This window comes from Corythoichthys intestinalis, chromosome 3 (assembly GCF_030265065.1).
Source record: "Corythoichthys intestinalis isolate RoL2023-P3 chromosome 3, ASM3026506v1, whole genome shotgun sequence".
NCBI classification, from domain to species: Eukaryota; Metazoa; Chordata; class Actinopteri; order Syngnathiformes; family Syngnathidae; genus Corythoichthys; species Corythoichthys intestinalis.
Window position 1 is genome coordinate 30,226,636 of NC_080397.1, and position 17,542 is coordinate 30,244,177.

The 17,542-nt window shown below is 39.7% G+C and overlaps 1 protein-coding gene across 1 annotated transcript; it reads left to right on the plus strand.

Annotated features, from left to right (window-relative positions):
* The first annotated feature begins 2,134 nt into the window (after positions 1 to 2,134).
* tmc1 (transmembrane channel-like 1) lies at positions 2,135 to 14,820 on the plus strand. The gene is made up of 20 exons (XM_057832759.1): positions 2,135 to 2,209; positions 3,850 to 3,870; positions 4,031 to 4,478; positions 4,561 to 4,731; positions 4,807 to 4,897; positions 5,640 to 5,721; positions 6,458 to 6,564; positions 6,642 to 6,740; positions 6,802 to 6,944; positions 7,992 to 8,136; positions 8,223 to 8,417; positions 12,354 to 12,533; positions 12,605 to 12,754; positions 12,912 to 13,040; positions 13,144 to 13,211; positions 13,348 to 13,587; positions 13,658 to 13,783; positions 13,919 to 13,997; positions 14,312 to 14,447; positions 14,559 to 14,820. Exons 1-20 carry the CDS (start codon positions 2,173 to 2,175, stop codon positions 14,756 to 14,758), a joined length of 2,847 nt encoding a protein of 948 aa, XP_057688742.1. The 5' UTR covers positions 2,135 to 2,172; the 3' UTR covers positions 14,759 to 14,820.
* The last annotated feature ends 2,722 nt before the right edge of the window (positions 14,821 to 17,542 follow it).

The window sequence follows — 17,542 nt, forward strand, 5'->3', positions numbered from 1 at the left end:
CCCGTGTCCGCGTGCGTTGTTTTTGAGTAGCACATGATGGACGGATGGACATAATTTGTCAAATCAACACCCGACACGCTGACACGAAAAAAAATAAATAAATAAAACAGTCGGAAAAAATTGACATGTATATACAGTTTCATTGCAAATCAGTATTATGGTGATAATACTAAATATTTTTTCTGTGCGCATATGAGGTAAATAACGCTGCCATGAAGCCTCCATATAGTGACAGTTCTCTGCCCCCTTCACTGCCGTGAGTGCCGTCACGCGACCGCAGCTCACTTTTGCTTGCCTCGTAGCTACCCGTGTTTTTTTTATTTATTTATTTTTAGCGACCCGTGTTTTAACTACTGCAAATTTGATAGTATGTTGTCAGTCATAGGTAGTCCCGAGCCTGTTGAGAAAAGTAGTACACTAAACCATGCTCGCTAGATATGTGTGGTGTTTTGTCTGTTTGAGCAGCATTTGATAGGCTCCACGTTAACAAATATGTGACAAAGTCATTTCCTTTCATTTTATGACTTGTTCACCGCATAGTCATTACTGGAAAGTCAAGTTAGCAGCAAGCTAGGTCAGGCACCGGAGGACCGAATCACTGAACGGGAAGTGACAAAACTCAGTCTTTCCCCCCTGCCTGCACGCTGGCTGCTTATTGGCCACACGTGGAAATGAGTGACAGACGCCTTGATTCTGTTTCCGCTCCCTCCCCTGCCCACGATGAGGCTGGCGTCTGATTGGTCGTGTGCGATGTCAGAAGACGCTGCCGCTTGCTCAACGCCCTCCCACGCAGCGAACAAGCGCCACCAACTTCATAGAACGAATCAGTGCAGATGGTGATTAGTTCGGTCTCGTTCACCCAAACAATTCGTTCAAAAAGACCGAATCGTTCGCGACCGATACAACACTAATGAGCAGCATTTAGTGTGTAAACTATTTCATATGCTGGTAGCAGTACTGCTGACCAATTTATTAAGTCTGTGTGTGGGCCAGACGTTATTGATTTTATGAGAGAGGCTGGGGGCCGGACGAAATTTAACCACGGCTCGCATTTGGCCTCCGGGCCGGACTTTGGACATGTCTGGTCAGGACCGACAAAATTTCTGGTTTGTGCGTTCACAATAGATCAGATATCTTGGATAGCTAACTATGGCAGATACAGTGAGACGAAATACACCACTTTACATGCATGATAGGTCTGCGCATGTGTGAGAAATAACAAAAATAATTAAGGTTACTTTAATATCCTCTTTTAGGTAGATAATTTAGAAAACCTCTGTTTCCGTGTGAGTCAAGAATCACACTGAACGTAAACAATAATGATTTGTTCAAAACAATAATAAGCTTGGGCCCGGAGCAATAAATGGCTTTTTTGTTGTTGTTTTTGTTTTTTTAAACTAGTATTTAATTTCAAATAGCGTTTGCCAAAGGATATAAAGTAATACATGCAAAAAACAATAAATGAATATGCGAGGAGTCATAAGTAAAAAAAATATATATATACAACGAAAAAGAAGTGGAATCACTTGGAACGAAAAAGAAGTGGAATCACTTGGAATGTTTGATAGAATTTTTATTTTTTGAAACTTAATGACATGAAATGTAGTTAGGATTTTTACACAAATACAGGAAAATACTTTGTAACTGTTGGATACAAATGATGACGGAACATAGTTTAAATGAACTAATTATTACAAACAAAATGAATCTAAAATACATAGGTTTGAAGCATTTTCAGTAACTTTTCGCCTACGGATGAACTATTAACTCAATATGACAAAAACATCATGCACACTGCCATTGACCTTCTGCTCCCACAACACTCACCCTGTTACCCGCTAACACACACACAGAGGCACATACACATATCACACCACATAAAGGAAGTCATAACTGTTTTGAATAATTGATCGGCAGTGAAATTGCATGGGTCTAAGGTTACCAGGATTTAATTGTGTTTGTTTCGGGTCAATGAGTGGCAAGGAAAAAGTGAACTTCTCATGCGAGGAACCTGCCTCTCTATTCAAAAATGTAAATGCTATTTGTAGTCATGGCAGTGTATTACATACACACCATAAAAGAACAAAACCATACAGTGTCATTTTCATCTCACTTGATCACTGAGCTCAGTGGACCTCGGGCCACTCGCAGGTCGAGGACCACGAGAGGAAGATGCCTCGGAACAAGCTGATCACGACTGAAGATGACAGTAAGTCAATACCCCCAACCCCTTTTTTAAAATCCACAGTATGTACAGTGGGGAGAACAAGTATTTGATACACTGCCAATGGGTTTTTCCATTGACAGTGTATCAAATACTTGTTCTCCCCACTGTAGTTATTTTGCGGTTTTTACACCACTATGACAAGAAGGACATTTCAGGGCTAAAAGATTTTAGGAGGTTTATTTAATCCCTTATCCACAGAAAGGCCCTTTACCTTTCTATTTGGCAATGATAAACTCTATTTGTTTTTGGGGTTTTTTTTCCATTCCAATCTGAATTGTTAAAGGAATGTTAACCATAAACTCTGAAGCTCTGGTTGAACGTTTGCTGGTGCCCTGCCAGTCACCTCGTCTACTTTCATCACACTATTGTTTCCATTTGTGCCCTTCTGATGCACGCATCTGTAATGACCCGTGACACCATGACTCTGGTTTCACGAGAGACACAGACCAAAGGACTGATCTCTTTAATGCGTATGTGTGTGGCTGATTTTTTTTTTTTTTTTTAATAACATCGAGCTCCTTTATTTGGCAGCACACAATTAGTATCACATTGCGATAACTGAATTTGACTAAATAGAAGTTTGAGACGGCAAAATTAATAAATGTCAATAAGAGAATGTGCATGTTTAAAGAACATTTGGACAACCCAAAAAATAAATAATTGATGAGTGAAACAGTGAACAGTGAAACAAAAATGATTTCCCTTTAGTTACATTTGTTATTAAAAAAAAAAAAAAAAAAAAAAGTCATGTACTTAAAGGGTTCCAATAGTTAGCAGTCTTTTTTTGTATTTCTATTTCCACCAAAACTGTGACAATCAATTGACACAATTTGTATTTGTAACCCATCTCAAAACATATAACTAAAAACTAAAAGAAGATTCAATGAAATGCAAAAAAAAAAAAAAAAAAAAAAAAAACATTAAAAAAAAACAGTGGCATGTAATATAGCATGCTATTAGGTTACAAATATTTCTTGACAAGTACCACCCAAAAACAAAAAACACTCTCCAAATACCACTTTCATAAAATCCAGTAACGTGATAGGCCTATATACGTTAATACCTGAAGAGGTATCAAGAAGGGGAAAAAGGATTTTTTTTTTCAAACCCCCTAAGATTAAAGCCCACAAGAAAAGCTCCGCGGCTAGAGAAATAAAATTCAAAACTAAAGCTATAATAATGTAATAATAATCCATGAAAACATGTTTACAGTACATTACGTTTTTAAAGATAACTTGAAATTGGACCAAAAATTTAGGCACTGAAGGATGTAGTGATTCTTTTACATACCGCTAGAGGGCACCACCGCACAATGGATCACTGAAATACATAATAGTGTATTAAAATAGGTAACAATGTAATTTGAACAATACAGACTACACACGAAAGAAATGAGGAGTCCCAAAAAATAAGATATTACTCCAGAATTAAGAATGGCTTATATCAATGACAAAGAATATTGATCGAGACAACAAATATCAAAACATTTTTAAAACTGCTCTTCCTTGAGAAACAAAGTACTCACTGCTCAATCAAAAAGGTTTTTCACTTTCAAATATAAATCTTATTTTTGTTTTAAACAGTAATTTCTATTCATCTACTGTGGTCATTCTCTCCTATAGTTCACGTTGGACTGAATACAGGTAAATGCACCACTCCTGTCAACTTTCTTTACTTTCTTTTAAAAGTAAATAAAGACATCTCTCCGTCATAACATATATAGAATATAAGTTAATATTTTTGTTGATGTTCAATTTCCATGAACTGCAACTTTAACATTCAATATACCTATTTATACAACAGATGATGATGATGAAGATGATGATCATGTTTGCACTATACCAGAGGAACATGAGCGAAAGAAAATTAAACAAAAGAAACAGAATATTGAAAGAGAGAGGAAGAAGGGTCATGCAAAAAGGAAAAAGCATGTCGGAGAGACACACGGGGAGCTGATAAACACATCAGAGAGGGAAGAAAGAGGTAAGAGGAGGAAAAGAAACAGTTACGAAAATACAACCACAAAAGATATTAAAGATGAAGACAAAGGAAAAACAAGGCAGAAGAAGAAAAAAACAAAAAGGGAACATGAGCAACGAGTGAGAGAAGCTGATGATGAAAATGTCAAGAGGAAAAAGAAACATGAAACTGTCAAAAAAGAGGAGAGAAAGGAAAACGTTTGTAAACATAAGGAGGATGAGAAAGGACAGAAAGTTAAGATGAAAAGGCACAAGAAAATAATCCAAACAAGGTAAATAGTTTTACTTCCTTTGCAAAAAAGCAATCATATGTTTGCCATTCCTGAACAACACAAAGGAAAAAATGTATCTTAGTTCAGAGCAGGAGACGAGTGAGGAAGAAACCAATGAAGAAGAGTTCAGGCCAGAGTCTCTAACAGCAGAGGAGCTGCAGGTGCTGGAAGAGGAAGTGGAAGAGAGAAAGAAACTGATTCAGAGTCTTCGTGGAAAGCCCTGGTCCATGAAAAAGAAGCTACAAACATTACGGTAACACTTTAGAGCAGTCAAAACCAAACTCTCGATTGTAGTTAATGTGGAGTAAAGTCATCTTCTTTCTTCAAGGGAGTCTCAGGAGTTTGTAGAGAACTATGAAGGGGCCTTGGGCAAAGGGAAAGGTAGAAAGTTCTACGCGTACAAGGTCATGTTGACGAAGGTAAGAGGAATGTGGCACTTTCTTTCTGAAATTTGAATGTTCATTAACTAGTATGGATGCAAAATAAAGATGGAAACATTCAATGGGAAATGGGGGAAATTAACTGATATACATTAACAATTTTAAAAATTGGATTGGGATGAACTGGTGACTGCTCAGTCTGCATCTGGGAACAGACCCAGTTAAACGTTGAAAATCTTGCCGTTTACTAAAAAAGTTTCCATTTTTGAGGAATAACAAATTGAGTAAATGCAAAATGAAATCTGATTTTTAATGTTTATTAGTTTGTAATTTGTCTATATATGATTAAACAAATTTTAGTTCCAGTCTTGACTTTCTAATAATTCTCAAAGATTAGTATCCAATTTTTTCAACTTTGTCAAACTAAGTTCTTTGCAAACCTCCTTATCGAACGAATTATTACTTATATTCAGACAATCTAGGAAGATGCAGTCAAAGAGCTGCAGGAAAAATTGTCGTACAATAATAACCTTTAGTTTTCATTGACAATATCAGAAAGAAATACATTTAATGATGGTTGATGGTGTTATAGTATTGTTGTGCATTTTTGTCATAGCCCATTACATATTTATCCATCTCATTTTGCTTAATACGTCTTTGTAATATTCAGTGAAATTGCATGATTTAGTGATCCAAATTAGGATAACCCATTATTTTCAGATGTCCTGTATCCGCTTCAGAGGTTTACTTAGTTTTCCTTCTTTTTTACTTTCAATTTTAGAAATGGATGAAGTTTCAACGGGACTTTGAAAACTTTAAAACTGCTTGCATCCCATGGGAAATGAAAATCAAAGAGATTGAAAGTTAGTTGAACATCCCAATTTTGTCTTTTGTTGTGTCCAAACTAGGGCTGTCAAACGATTAAAATTTTTAATCAAGTTAATTACAGCTTAAAAATTAATTAATCGTAATTAATCGCAATTATTCGCAATTCAAACCATCTATAAAATATGCCATATTTTTCTGTAAATTATTGTTGGAATGGAAATATAAGACAAAAGATGGATATATACATTCAACATGCGGTACATAAGGACTGTATTTGTTTATTATAACAATAAATCAACAAGATGGCATTAACATTATAAACATTCTGTTAAAGCGATCCATGGATAGAAAGACTTGTAGTTCTTAAAAGATAAATGTTAGTACAAGTTATAGAAATTTTATATTAAAACCCCTCTTAATGTTTTCGTTTTAATAAAATTTGTAAAATTTTCAATCAAAAAATAAACTAGTAGTCCGCCATTGTTGATGTCAATAATTACTTACACAATGCTCATGGGTGCTGAAGCCTATAAAATCAGTCGCACCCAAGCACCAGCAGAGGTCAGCAAAACTCCATAAAGCACAATTATCAAGTGGGCAGTTCACTGTACTGTCATTTAAATCTGTCTGAGCGGGGCATGTGCGTTAATTGCGTCAAATATTATAACGTGATTAATTTAAAAAATTAATTACCGCCCGTTAATGCAATAATTTTGACAGCCCTAGTCCAAACATTAGTGGTCTTGAAGTAAGCCTCATTGTACATCATAGGTCACTTTGGTTCTTCTGTTGCCTCTTACTTCATCTTCTTGAGGTGGATGTATGGCATCAACATGATTTTGTTCGGTCTGACCTTCGGCCTGGTCATGGTGCCAGAGGTTTGTTGACTTAAATATTACCGATTGTGTGTTTCTATTTGTTTCATGTCATTGTTCACGCTATTTTTGTAATTCAGGCATTAATGGGACGGCCCTATGGCAGCATTCCAAGAAAGACGGTTCCAAGGGCTGATGAAGGAGGTGCTATGGACTTTGCTGTCTTATGGGACTTTGGGGTTAGTGAACATTTGTATTAACTTTTACACACTCATATGGACGGAAAAAATGCTTCTACAGGGTTATGCACAGTACTCCGTCCTGTTCTACGGTTACTACAATGATCAGCGTGCCATTGGTTGGCTCAAGTTTCGTATGCCTCTGTCTTATTTCCTGGTCGGAGTAGGAACAGTAGCCTACAGCTACATGGTGGTCATTAGAACGTGAGTTTATTCCTATTGCATTAACAGTGTGCTACCTTCAGTGTATCACAAAAATGAGTACATCGCATTTCTGCAGATATTTAAGTATATCTTTTCATGGGACAACACTGACAAAATGACACTTTGACACAATGAAAAGTAGTCTGTGTGCAGCTTATCTAATAGAGTTCATTTATTTTCCCCTCAAAATAACTCAAAATATAGCCATTAATATCTAAACCCCTGGCAACAAAAGTGAGTACACCGCATGGGAACTACGTACATCTCTAAATGTCCAAATTGAGTACTGCTTGTCATTTTCCCTCCAAAATGTCATATGAGTCGTTACAGGAGTGCTGTTAGCATTGCTGCAGGGATTGAAGAGGTGGTGGTGGGGGGGGGGTCATTTCCACATCCACGCTTGACTGTTGGCATGACACACTTATCTTTGTACTCCTCACCTGGTCGCCGCCACACATGCTTGAGACCATCGGAACCAAACAAATTAATCTTCGTCTCATCAGACCATAGGACATGGTTCTAGTAATCCATGTGCTTTGTTGACATGTCTTCAGCAAACTGTTTGCGGGCTTTCTTGTGTACCGTCTTCAGAAGAGGCTTCCTCCTGCCTGACAGCCATGCACACCAATTTGATGTAGAGTACGGCGTATGGTCTGAGCACTAACAGGCTGACCCCCCTACCTCTTCAATCGCTGCAGCAATGCTGACAGCACTCCTGTAACGAGTCACATGACATTTTGGAGGGAAAATGACAAGCAATACTCAATTTGGACATTTAGGGATGTACATCGTCCTCATGCAGTGTATTCATTTTTGTTGCCAGGGGTTTGGATATTAATGGCAATATTTTGAGGGGGAAATAAGTTAACTCTATTATATAAGCTGCACACAGACTACTTTTCATTGTGTCAAAGTGTCATTTTGTCAGTGTTGTCCCATGAAAAGATATACTTAAATATTTGCAGAAATGCAAGGGGTGTACTCACTTTTGTGATACACTGTACACTTGTAATGAGTATAGTGAATGTGTCTTGTCTCCAATGAAAGGATGGCCTGCAATTCAAATGAAACCGGGGTCGGTGATGACAACAGCTTTAATTTCAGCTGGAAAATGTTCACAAGTTGGGACTATTTGATAGGGAATGCCGAAACTGCGGACAATAAATTTGCCTCCATCACCACCAGTTTTAAGGTCTAAGCAGATGTGTCAGTGTTGACATTTGAATGATGCAAAACAGATGAGCGATTAACAATAATCTTGAATATATCCTTCATCAGGAAGCCATTTTAGAAGAGCAAGAAAGCCGTAAAGATGACAACATCCATCTGACCCGCTTCTTGCGAGTGCTGGCCAATTTTCTGGTCTTGTGCTGCTTAGCAGGAAGTGGATATCTTATTTACTTTGTTGTGCGGCGCTCTCAGAAGTTTGCCCTGGACGGACTGGAAAATCATACCTGGTGGGAGAGGAATGAGGTGCAAATTAAAGTGTTTAACAGAGAATGAATGATTGTAATGATCTGTGATTTCAATTTATTTTCTTTGTTCAAGAAGAAAACATTACTCAATGGACACACACAAACACTAAATATGCACATTACAGCATTAGGCACATACATACTAGTCCTCCTAAAAAAATTAGCATATTGTGATAAAGTTCATTATTTTCTGTAATGTACTGATAAACCTTAGACTTCCATATATTTCAGATTCATTACACACAACTGAAGTAGTTCAAGCCATCCATCCATCCATCCATCCATTATCTTCCGTTTAGTCCGGGGTCGGGTCGCGGGGGCAGCAGCTCCAGCAGGGAAGCCCAGACCTCCCTCTCCCCAGCCACTTCAGCCAGCTCCTCCGGCGGGATTCCAAGGCGTTCCCACGCCAGCCGAGCGACATAGTCTCTCCAGCGTGTCCTGGGTCAACCCCGGGGCCTCCCGCCGGTGGGACATGCCCGGAACACCTCTCCAGGGAGGCGTCCAGGAGGCAGCCGAACCAGATGCCCGAGCCACCTCAACTGGCTCCTCTCAACGCGGAGGAATAACGGCTCGACACCTCGCCCCTCCCGGATGACCGGGCTTCTCACCCTATCTCTAAGGGAGAGCCCGGACACCCTGCGGAGGAAACTCATTTCGGCCGCTTGTATCCGGGATCTTGTTCTTTCGGTCATGACCCACAGCTCGTGACCATAGGTGAGGGTAAGAACGCAGATCGACCGGTAAATCGAGAGCTTCGCCTTTTGGCTCAGCTCCTTCTTCACCACAACGGACCGGTGCAGAGTCCGCATCACTGCAGACGCTGCACCGATCTGCCTGTCAATCTCCCGCTCCCTCCTACCCTCACTCGTGAACAAGAGCCCAATATATTTGAACTCCTCCACTTGGGGCAGGATCTCATTCCCGACCCGGAGAGGGCATGCCACCCTTTATGTTGTCTGGGGCTTTAAGCCCCTGGCAGGGTCACCCATGGCAAACAGGTCCTAGGTGAGGGGCCAGACAAAGCATGGCTCAAAAAGACCCCTATGATGAGTAAAACAAATGAACTCAAGTTTCCCTTGCCCGGACGCAGGTTACCGGGGCCCCCCTCTGGAGCCAGGCCTGGAGGTGGGGCTCGAAGGCAAGCGTCTGGTGGCCGGGCCTGTCCCCATGGGGCCCGGCCGGGACCGTCCCCATGGGGCACGGCCGGGCACAGCCCAAAAAGGCAACGTGGGTTCCCCTTCCCATGGGCTCACCAGCTGTGGGATGGGCCAAAGGGGTCGGGTGCGTATGGAGCTGGGCGGCAGCCAAAGGCGGGGGCCTTGGCGGTCCGACCCCCAGCTGCAGAAGCTAGTTCAAGCCTTTTATTGATTTAATATTGATGATTTTGGCAAAAAAGTCAAGAAAAAACAATAATCCCTATCTAAGAAAATTAGCATATTTCAGCCGACCCATACAAAAAAGTGTTTTTTAATACAAAAAAAGTCAACCGTCAATTAATTATATCAGCTATGCACTCAATACATGGTCAGGAATCCTTTTTCAGAAATTACTGCTTCAGTGCGGCGTGGCATGGAGGCAATCAGCCTGTGGCATTGCTGTGGTGTTATGGAGGCCCAGGATACTTCGATAGCGGCCTTAAGCTCATCCACAGTGTTGGGTCTGATATCTCTCAACTTCCTCGGCACAATATCCCACAGATTCTCTATGGGGTTCAGGTCAGGAGAGGTGGCAGGCCAATTGAGCACAGTAATGCCATGGTCAATAAACCATTTACCAGTGGTTTTGGCACTGTGAGCAGGTGCCATGTCGTGCTGAAAAATGAAATCTTCATCTCCATAAAGCTTTTCAGCAGATGGAAGCATGAAGTGCTCCAAAATCTCCTGATAGCTAGCTGCATTGACCCTCCCCTTGACAAAACACAGTAGAACAACACCAGCAGCTGACATGGCACCCCAGACCATCACTGACTGTGGGTACTTGACAGTGGACTTCAGGCATTTTGGCATTTCCTTCTTCCCAGTCTTCTTCCAAACTCTGGCACCTTGATTTCCGAATGACATGCAAAATTTGCTTTCATCTGAAAAAAGTACTTTGGACCACTGAGCAACAGTCCAGTGCTGCTTCTCTGTAGCCCAGGTCAGCCGCTTCTGACATTTCCAGCACACACCTGTGCACGTTGGGTCTGGATGTTTCTACTCCAGACTCAGTCCACTGTTTCTGCAGGTCCCCCAAGGTCTGGAATTGGCCCTTCTCCACAAGTTTTCTCAGGGTGCGGTCCCCTCTTCTGATTGTGCAGCGTTTCCTGCCACACTTTTTCCTTCCCACAGACTTCCCACTGAGGTGCCTTGTTACAGCACTCTGGGAACAGCCTATTCGCTCAGAAATTTCTTTCTGTGTCTTAGCCTATTGCTTGAGGGTGTCAATGATGGCCTTCTGGACACCAGTCAAGTCGACAGTCTTGCCCATGATTGCGGTTTTGAGTAATGAACCAGGCTAGGAGTTTTAAAAGCCTCACGAATCTTTCGCAGGGGTTTTGAGTTAATTCGTTGATTCAGATGATTAGGTTAGTAGCTTCTTTAGAGTACCTTTTCATGATATGCTAATTTTTTGAGATAGGGATTTTTGGTTTTTCTTGATTTTTTTGCCAAAATCATCAGTATTAAAACAATAAAAGGCTTGGACTACTTCAGTTGTGTGTAATGAATCGAAACTATATGAAAGTCTAATGTTTATCAGTACATTTCAGAAAATAATCAACTTTATCACAATATGCTATTTTTTTGAGAAGGACTAGTATGTGCTAAAGTAAAATGATAACACCTGACTGTTTTACCTCACCGGGTATCATGCACTAACCTATTAAAAACCCACATTTCTGATGCAGACATTACAGTCTTGAATGTTTTTCCAAATACAGTGATACCTCTACATACAACTTTAATTTGTTCAAGGACCTGGTTTGTAAGTCGAAATAGTCGTATGTCAGGCGTGATTTTTCCATAAGAATACATTATAATTTGATTAATTCGTTCCACAGCCCAAAAACCTACACTGAATCCTTCATAAATACTGCAGGTACAATTACTAATCGCAATTACACATAGCAAGACAAATAAATAATGAATACAAATCATAATAATAATAACAGTAATAATATTACATGGAAATTTGAAAGAGCGTTATAATTGTCACCTTTACTTATACACTGAAAAAATAACTAAATAATAATAAGTAAATCCACCAGTTATTTTTTTCAGTGTAGACACTGGTGAACAGAGGTCGGAGGAGACGGCGGGTGCATGTGGATACGGTGAGCTATGTTCTGTCTAATTTAACAAATGCATTAAATTAGACACATGTAAAACAAATAAATTATTTTTAAAAAAAAAGGAAAAAAAAAAAACATTTATTGTCACCTTAACTTACTGGCGAACGCAGGTCGGAGGAGACAGCGTGTCTGTATGTGTAGGAGATAGAGGAGGGGTGAGGGGACCGGTGACGCACACGCACACCACGCTTAATTTTTTTTTTTAAAAAATAATTTCCTTCTTAATTCCTATAGTGATTGTCCCCTTTTCCCAATTTTCACACCTGTACTAACCTTCTTGGGACCCATGTTGATTTCTCTCACAAGAAAATCTGCTGTGCGTCGGTCTTGCAGGAAAACAATCTCAAATTGTCATATTTCGAGCATGTTGTCATATGTTGAGACAAATGACAAGTCAAATTCTATGTCGGATGTCAAAAGGATTGCATGTCGATGCGAAGTATGTCGAGGTACCACTATACGTTTTCTTCATTATCATAAAAATAATGGAAAGAAGTCATAACACTCCTTAAATCTACAATGATTCTGACAGATTGGCAGATGTCCCTCCCTATGCTGTAGATCATTAATTGACTGTAACAGACTTTTTTTTTTTTTTTTTCTCAGGTAAATATGATCATGTCATTACTGGGAATGTTCTGTCCGATGTTGTTTGACATCATTAGTACCCTGGAGAATTATCACCCTCGAGTCGCCCTGCAGTGGCAGTTGGGGCGCATCTTTGCCCTGTTCTTGGGAAACCTGTACACCTTCATCATTGCACTCATGGATGAGATCAACCTCAAAGTGAGGATTGTCGTGTATACGTCATCTGCATTTTAGTAACATGGGAACTCAGGATGCTATGTGCATTTCAGAGGGAAGAGGAAAAAATAGTCAAGTTTAATATAACGCTGTGGGAAGCCAGTTTTTATAATAGCACCTTATCAGGAAACATTACTGAGCTGCCTTCTGTTCATCCTGCTGATGTGCCCCGTGGACCCTGTTGGGAGACTATGGTGGGACAGGTTAGTCAGAGTACTGTAACATGCAGCATTAGGAAATGATAATGTAAGCCCGGATGTTAGTTTTGATTATTTGATTAGTTTTGATTTCCATCAATCAAACAATATTATCAATCTGACCGCTTTGGATGCGTAAGGTGAATTTTCAGGAATTTTACAGGAGTTTGTACGTCTCATCATATCTGACACCATGACAACCTACGCGACTCTACTTATTGGTGATTTTCTGAGAGCTGTCCTTGTTCGTTTTCTCAACTACTGCTGGTGCTGGGACTTGGAAGCCGGATTTGTATGTCAGCTTTTTCTACCTAAATGAAATGTCTTCTGACAGTTGAAAATATTAGTCAGGAGACTTTCTAGTTCATCTTATTTTTCTATGCACTTTCTGAAAGCCATCATACTCTGAGTTTGATGTCAGTGGGAATGTCCTTGGATTGATCTTCAATCAAGGAATGATTTGGTAGGAGACTCTGTGTGTGTGTGTGTGTGTTGTAAATCCAAAGTTATCACACCCTGATCCCTTTCATCTGATCCTGTTCTATGACATTCGGCCTGGCCTGTTACTGTATGTAAAGTATCCAAACACTTTCTTTTAGGATGGGTGCCTTCTATGCTCCATGCCTGCCAGCCCTGAATGTCCTCAGACTCCATGTGTCCATGTACCTTCAGTGTTGGGCAGTCATGTGCTGTAATGTGCCGCAGGAAAGAGTCTTCAAGGCGTCTCGCTCTAATAACTTCTATATGGCCATGTTACTGGTCATCCTCTTCCTGTCCACACTACCTGCAATGTACACCATTGTCACAATCCCTCCCTCTTTTGATTGTGGACCATTCAGGTAACAAATGCATCTTATAAAATTTCAAATGTTGGTGAACTTTATTGATTTATTACAACTTTTTTCTTAGTGGAAAGAATCGTATGTTTGATGTCATCCATGAGACCTTAGAATCAGACTTTCCAGCCTGGTTTGGAAAAGTGTTCAGCTATGCTTCAAATCCTGGATTGGTGCTACCCTTCATGTTGTTGATGGTGTGAGTAAAACTGATAATAAGTCTTGTGTAGTACAAATGTCTCCATGATTTGGGGGGGAATGGATTTGGTTTTCTGATCTGATGGTTTCGCTGGATGAGTAAACATAATTCAAATCTCCCCCCCTAATTTGCTAGGTTGGCCATCTATTATCTGCAGTCTACATCAAAAAGTTACAAAGAAGCAAATGCTGAGCTAAAGAAGAAATTACAGATGGTAATACGTGGTGATACAGTTCCACCCATGCCAACCAGTACTTTTGATATAATACTTTAGCTTTGTGCGCCAGTTGTTAGCATGTATGCACCACAGTAATTTGAAGAAATTCCTATTGGCTAAAATGTAATTGTTATGAAATACACAAATGCAGAAATACCACACAAATGTTAAATTTATGGGAATGTACCTTTTTTTGTACTTAAAGTTGTCATCAAGCAAATAGCAGAAAATTATTGTAGTTTACATTTAATCCAGTGGTAAACACTGTATAGCCAGTGGCTATTAGGATTTTTTTGTGTTTCTGCTTTAAGCAAAATGAAGAGAACAAGAGAAAGAACAAGCAGGCTGCACTGAAGGCCGTAATGGATTTGGAAGAGGCCAGAAAAGCTGGATCAGAGGTTGAAGAAAAACAGAAGAGCAACAAAGCTTTGCTGAAGGATGATGAACGTGAGAGACAATATAAGAAGACACCTTTGCCAAATAATTTCATTTAAATCAATCGCAAGTAGCTGGAATTAAGTATTTTATCGTATAACAAGGACTCTTCCTCCTCTACAGATGGAAAAGTAAAGCATGGTAAATCGCAGAAAGCACATCATGGCAAGAATGTACACAATATCCCTGCAGTTGGAGACCAAGTACGTCCATCAAACAGAACTGGGAGCTATCACAACAGCAAGGCTTCTAGGTACCTGCCTGGTTTCGCTCAGCAAAGTGATCAGAAGATACAAAGGGTGCCAAGGCTGCAAAGAGACTGAGGGAGTGAGGGTGACAAAAAAGAGACTATAAGACTAAACATATTTTGAGGTACATTTTTTAGACTTGGTCTTGGTGAGATGGTCTGCTGAACACAAAGTGATACATTAAAATGATGCAATATAATGTACATTAACTTCACTACTGCTACTGTCAAAAAAAAAAAAAAAAAAAAAAAAAACCCTACTGCTACTGTTTATAAAGATTTACATACTACACATCTTCAATGAGTCATTTGAATATTACTGTATTTAATGCATAATTTATTGTTTTCCCTGTATGTATTTGTTGGTAGTGCATGCTATGCATCTAGACATATTAATGAGAAAAAATTATCTATTTTTTAGGGAACAATTTTTGAAAAAAGAGGCATGGTATACAATTATTAGAGAAATTAATTTCTAGTGTTAATTAGATTTTGACACACATAGATACACCATAATCAGTTCATGGCAAGTGAGCATCAAGCAGTTATTTGAAAACCACATGTCTGGAATGCCTCCTAAACCAGGAAAACAGCTGTCAATTACATGATTTTCCAAAGACCGAGAAGTCTGATACACAACAAGTACTTGATACACCTATGGATTAAAGCCAACTGAAGAATTCTGCCTCCACGGTAATGCCAGGAAAGGAGCCACACAGCGACATACAATCTGATATCTTGACTTTCTCTGTTCAACAACAACATCTCAAATTCCCTAATACTAATGAAGGGAAGTAAGCTATTGTTGCACATCATACACTGATTTGGCAAAGAGTACACTGAGATTACCTTTGCGCATAGGGCTCTGAAATATCATGACCTGAAATGTCAAACCTGAAATGATGAACTCATCTTTTATTTTAATTAATGAAAGAAATAATTAAATGCCGTAATTTTCGGACTATAAGTCGCTACTTTTTTCCTTCATTTTGAATACTGCGGCTTATAGTCCCGTGCGTCTTATTTGTTGATTTATTTGTGTTAATATGTAACAATTTGAAAGCAGTGTCATAAGACTGTTATAATTATGACATGGCAATATCATGGGCTTTACTGAATGCTTATGACAGGTGTCATTAAATGTCATCTGGCAAATTATGTCACTAACTCCATTTTGAATGAATGAATGAATTTATTGTCATTGTCATCATCATCAGAATCATTGACAGTTACACAGTGTGGGATCGTTTGGCCAGAAAGGAGAAACATTGACACAGACTATGGAATAATTTGCCCGAAAAAGACGATGACAGACAAAGAAAGACGGGAAAAAAGCAAATGCTTATCGATACCCGTCCCCCAACAGCCCGGAACGCACAGTCTAGCATGTTTGTGTTAAATATTCCTTTTTTTTAAAACTCATATATCTTTCAAAAAGTCATTGATTGCCATGGAATTTCGCAATATTGTCAATTTGAGTAGGTTCATTGGATAGGTTGATTTCCAAGTTGGTGTAGGTAGGGATGGCCGGGGGTATCATGGAGGCCCACGTCTGCTGTATCCGCTCCGGAAGATTAGTCATCATCCTCCCTTGCCTGGTTTCCGCGAGCGAGCCTTTCATGATCCCGGATCTCCGTGATGATTTTCGTGACCATTTGAGCGGTGGCATCACTTAACGCTGCTTGTTCCAAATTCTTGCAGCTTGACGATTGCCTGCTGAGCCACAGGTGGGCTAGCGGCCTCGGCAAATGATCTGGGCGTCAGTTGTAATCCAGAGATGATGAGATCATTTGCGCGTCTTCCTTGGTCGAGATCATCAGCCAGAATTTCCATCCTTTTGGTGCGAACCTCCCTTCTCCTCAACTGCTTGCTTGAGCTTCTCGTTTTCAGTGCGCATCAGCTGTAATTCTTTCATGACTTCCCGATTCTGGCTTTGAATCAGGTTAGTCAGGGAAGCCTCCAGGTTAGTCAGACAGGCCTCCATTTTCTGGATGGAGGATTTGACTTCATCCAGATCCTCAGGTTTCAGGCTGGTCTGAGCGCTTATCGGTTAAGATAAGAGAGTGCTCCAGGAGCTCTGAAAGTGCGTCTGTACTCTTCGAGCGGCTGGAGCAGAATTTATGTGCAGCTCGGATCTTTTGCATCAATTCAAAAGTGAGATAATTTGCCGGATGACACTAAATGACATCTGTTTTAAGCATTCATTAATGCTCATGTTAGTATCATATCATATTTATGATTGTTTTGAATTCCGCTGTCAAAGTGTTGCCGGTTAGCATCTTTTGGTGTACATATCCCATAATACAGTGAGGACAGCTCCTATAGTCCAGTGCGGCTTATCTATGAACAAACACTGTTTTCGTGTCAAATTTGGTGGGTGGTGGCTTATAGTCAGGTGCGCCTTATAGTCCGAAAATTATGGCACTATTATTTCATTGATAAAATAACCTCTAATATCAATATAAATTGAATCAAAGCACTCACGTATTTCTCTTCTATTTGACAGATACTGTATTTTGTTGTTGTTCTTTTTTTTTTGTTTATGTTTTTTTTGTTGTTGTTGTTTTTTTACATATGTGTTGGGGGGAAAATCTGAGTTTTGGGGGTACATACCACATCAGTACAGTAGTGCAGGAAAGATCAATGTAGACAGAGGGGATTATTAGTGCAAGTCATGTGGACCAAAGGGAGGATCTTCCGGATGACAGCTTGCTTATTGGGGTTAAGGCTTAACATCTCTTGTTTCACTGAATTATTCAAAAGGAGTGATCTGACATTTGACAATAAAGCTTCTACCACGGTTGTCGAAAGACATTTCATTTACTCCTCAATTTTGCATACGCTCTATTTTTTTTTTTTT

Bases quoted from the DNA above. Each gene is read 5' to 3' on its own strand.
- tmc1 (XM_057832759.1), top strand. From the start codon at position 2,173: ATGCCTCGGAACAAGCTGATCACGACTGAAGATGACA. The intron at 6,565-6,641 runs GTTTGTTGACTT...TTTGTAATTCAG, and splicing joins GCCTGGTCATGGTGCCAGAG to GCATTAATGGGACGGCCCTA. The intron at 6,741-6,801 runs GTTAGTGAACAT...ATGCTTCTACAG, and splicing joins CTGTCTTATGGGACTTTGGG to GGTTATGCACAGTACTCCGT.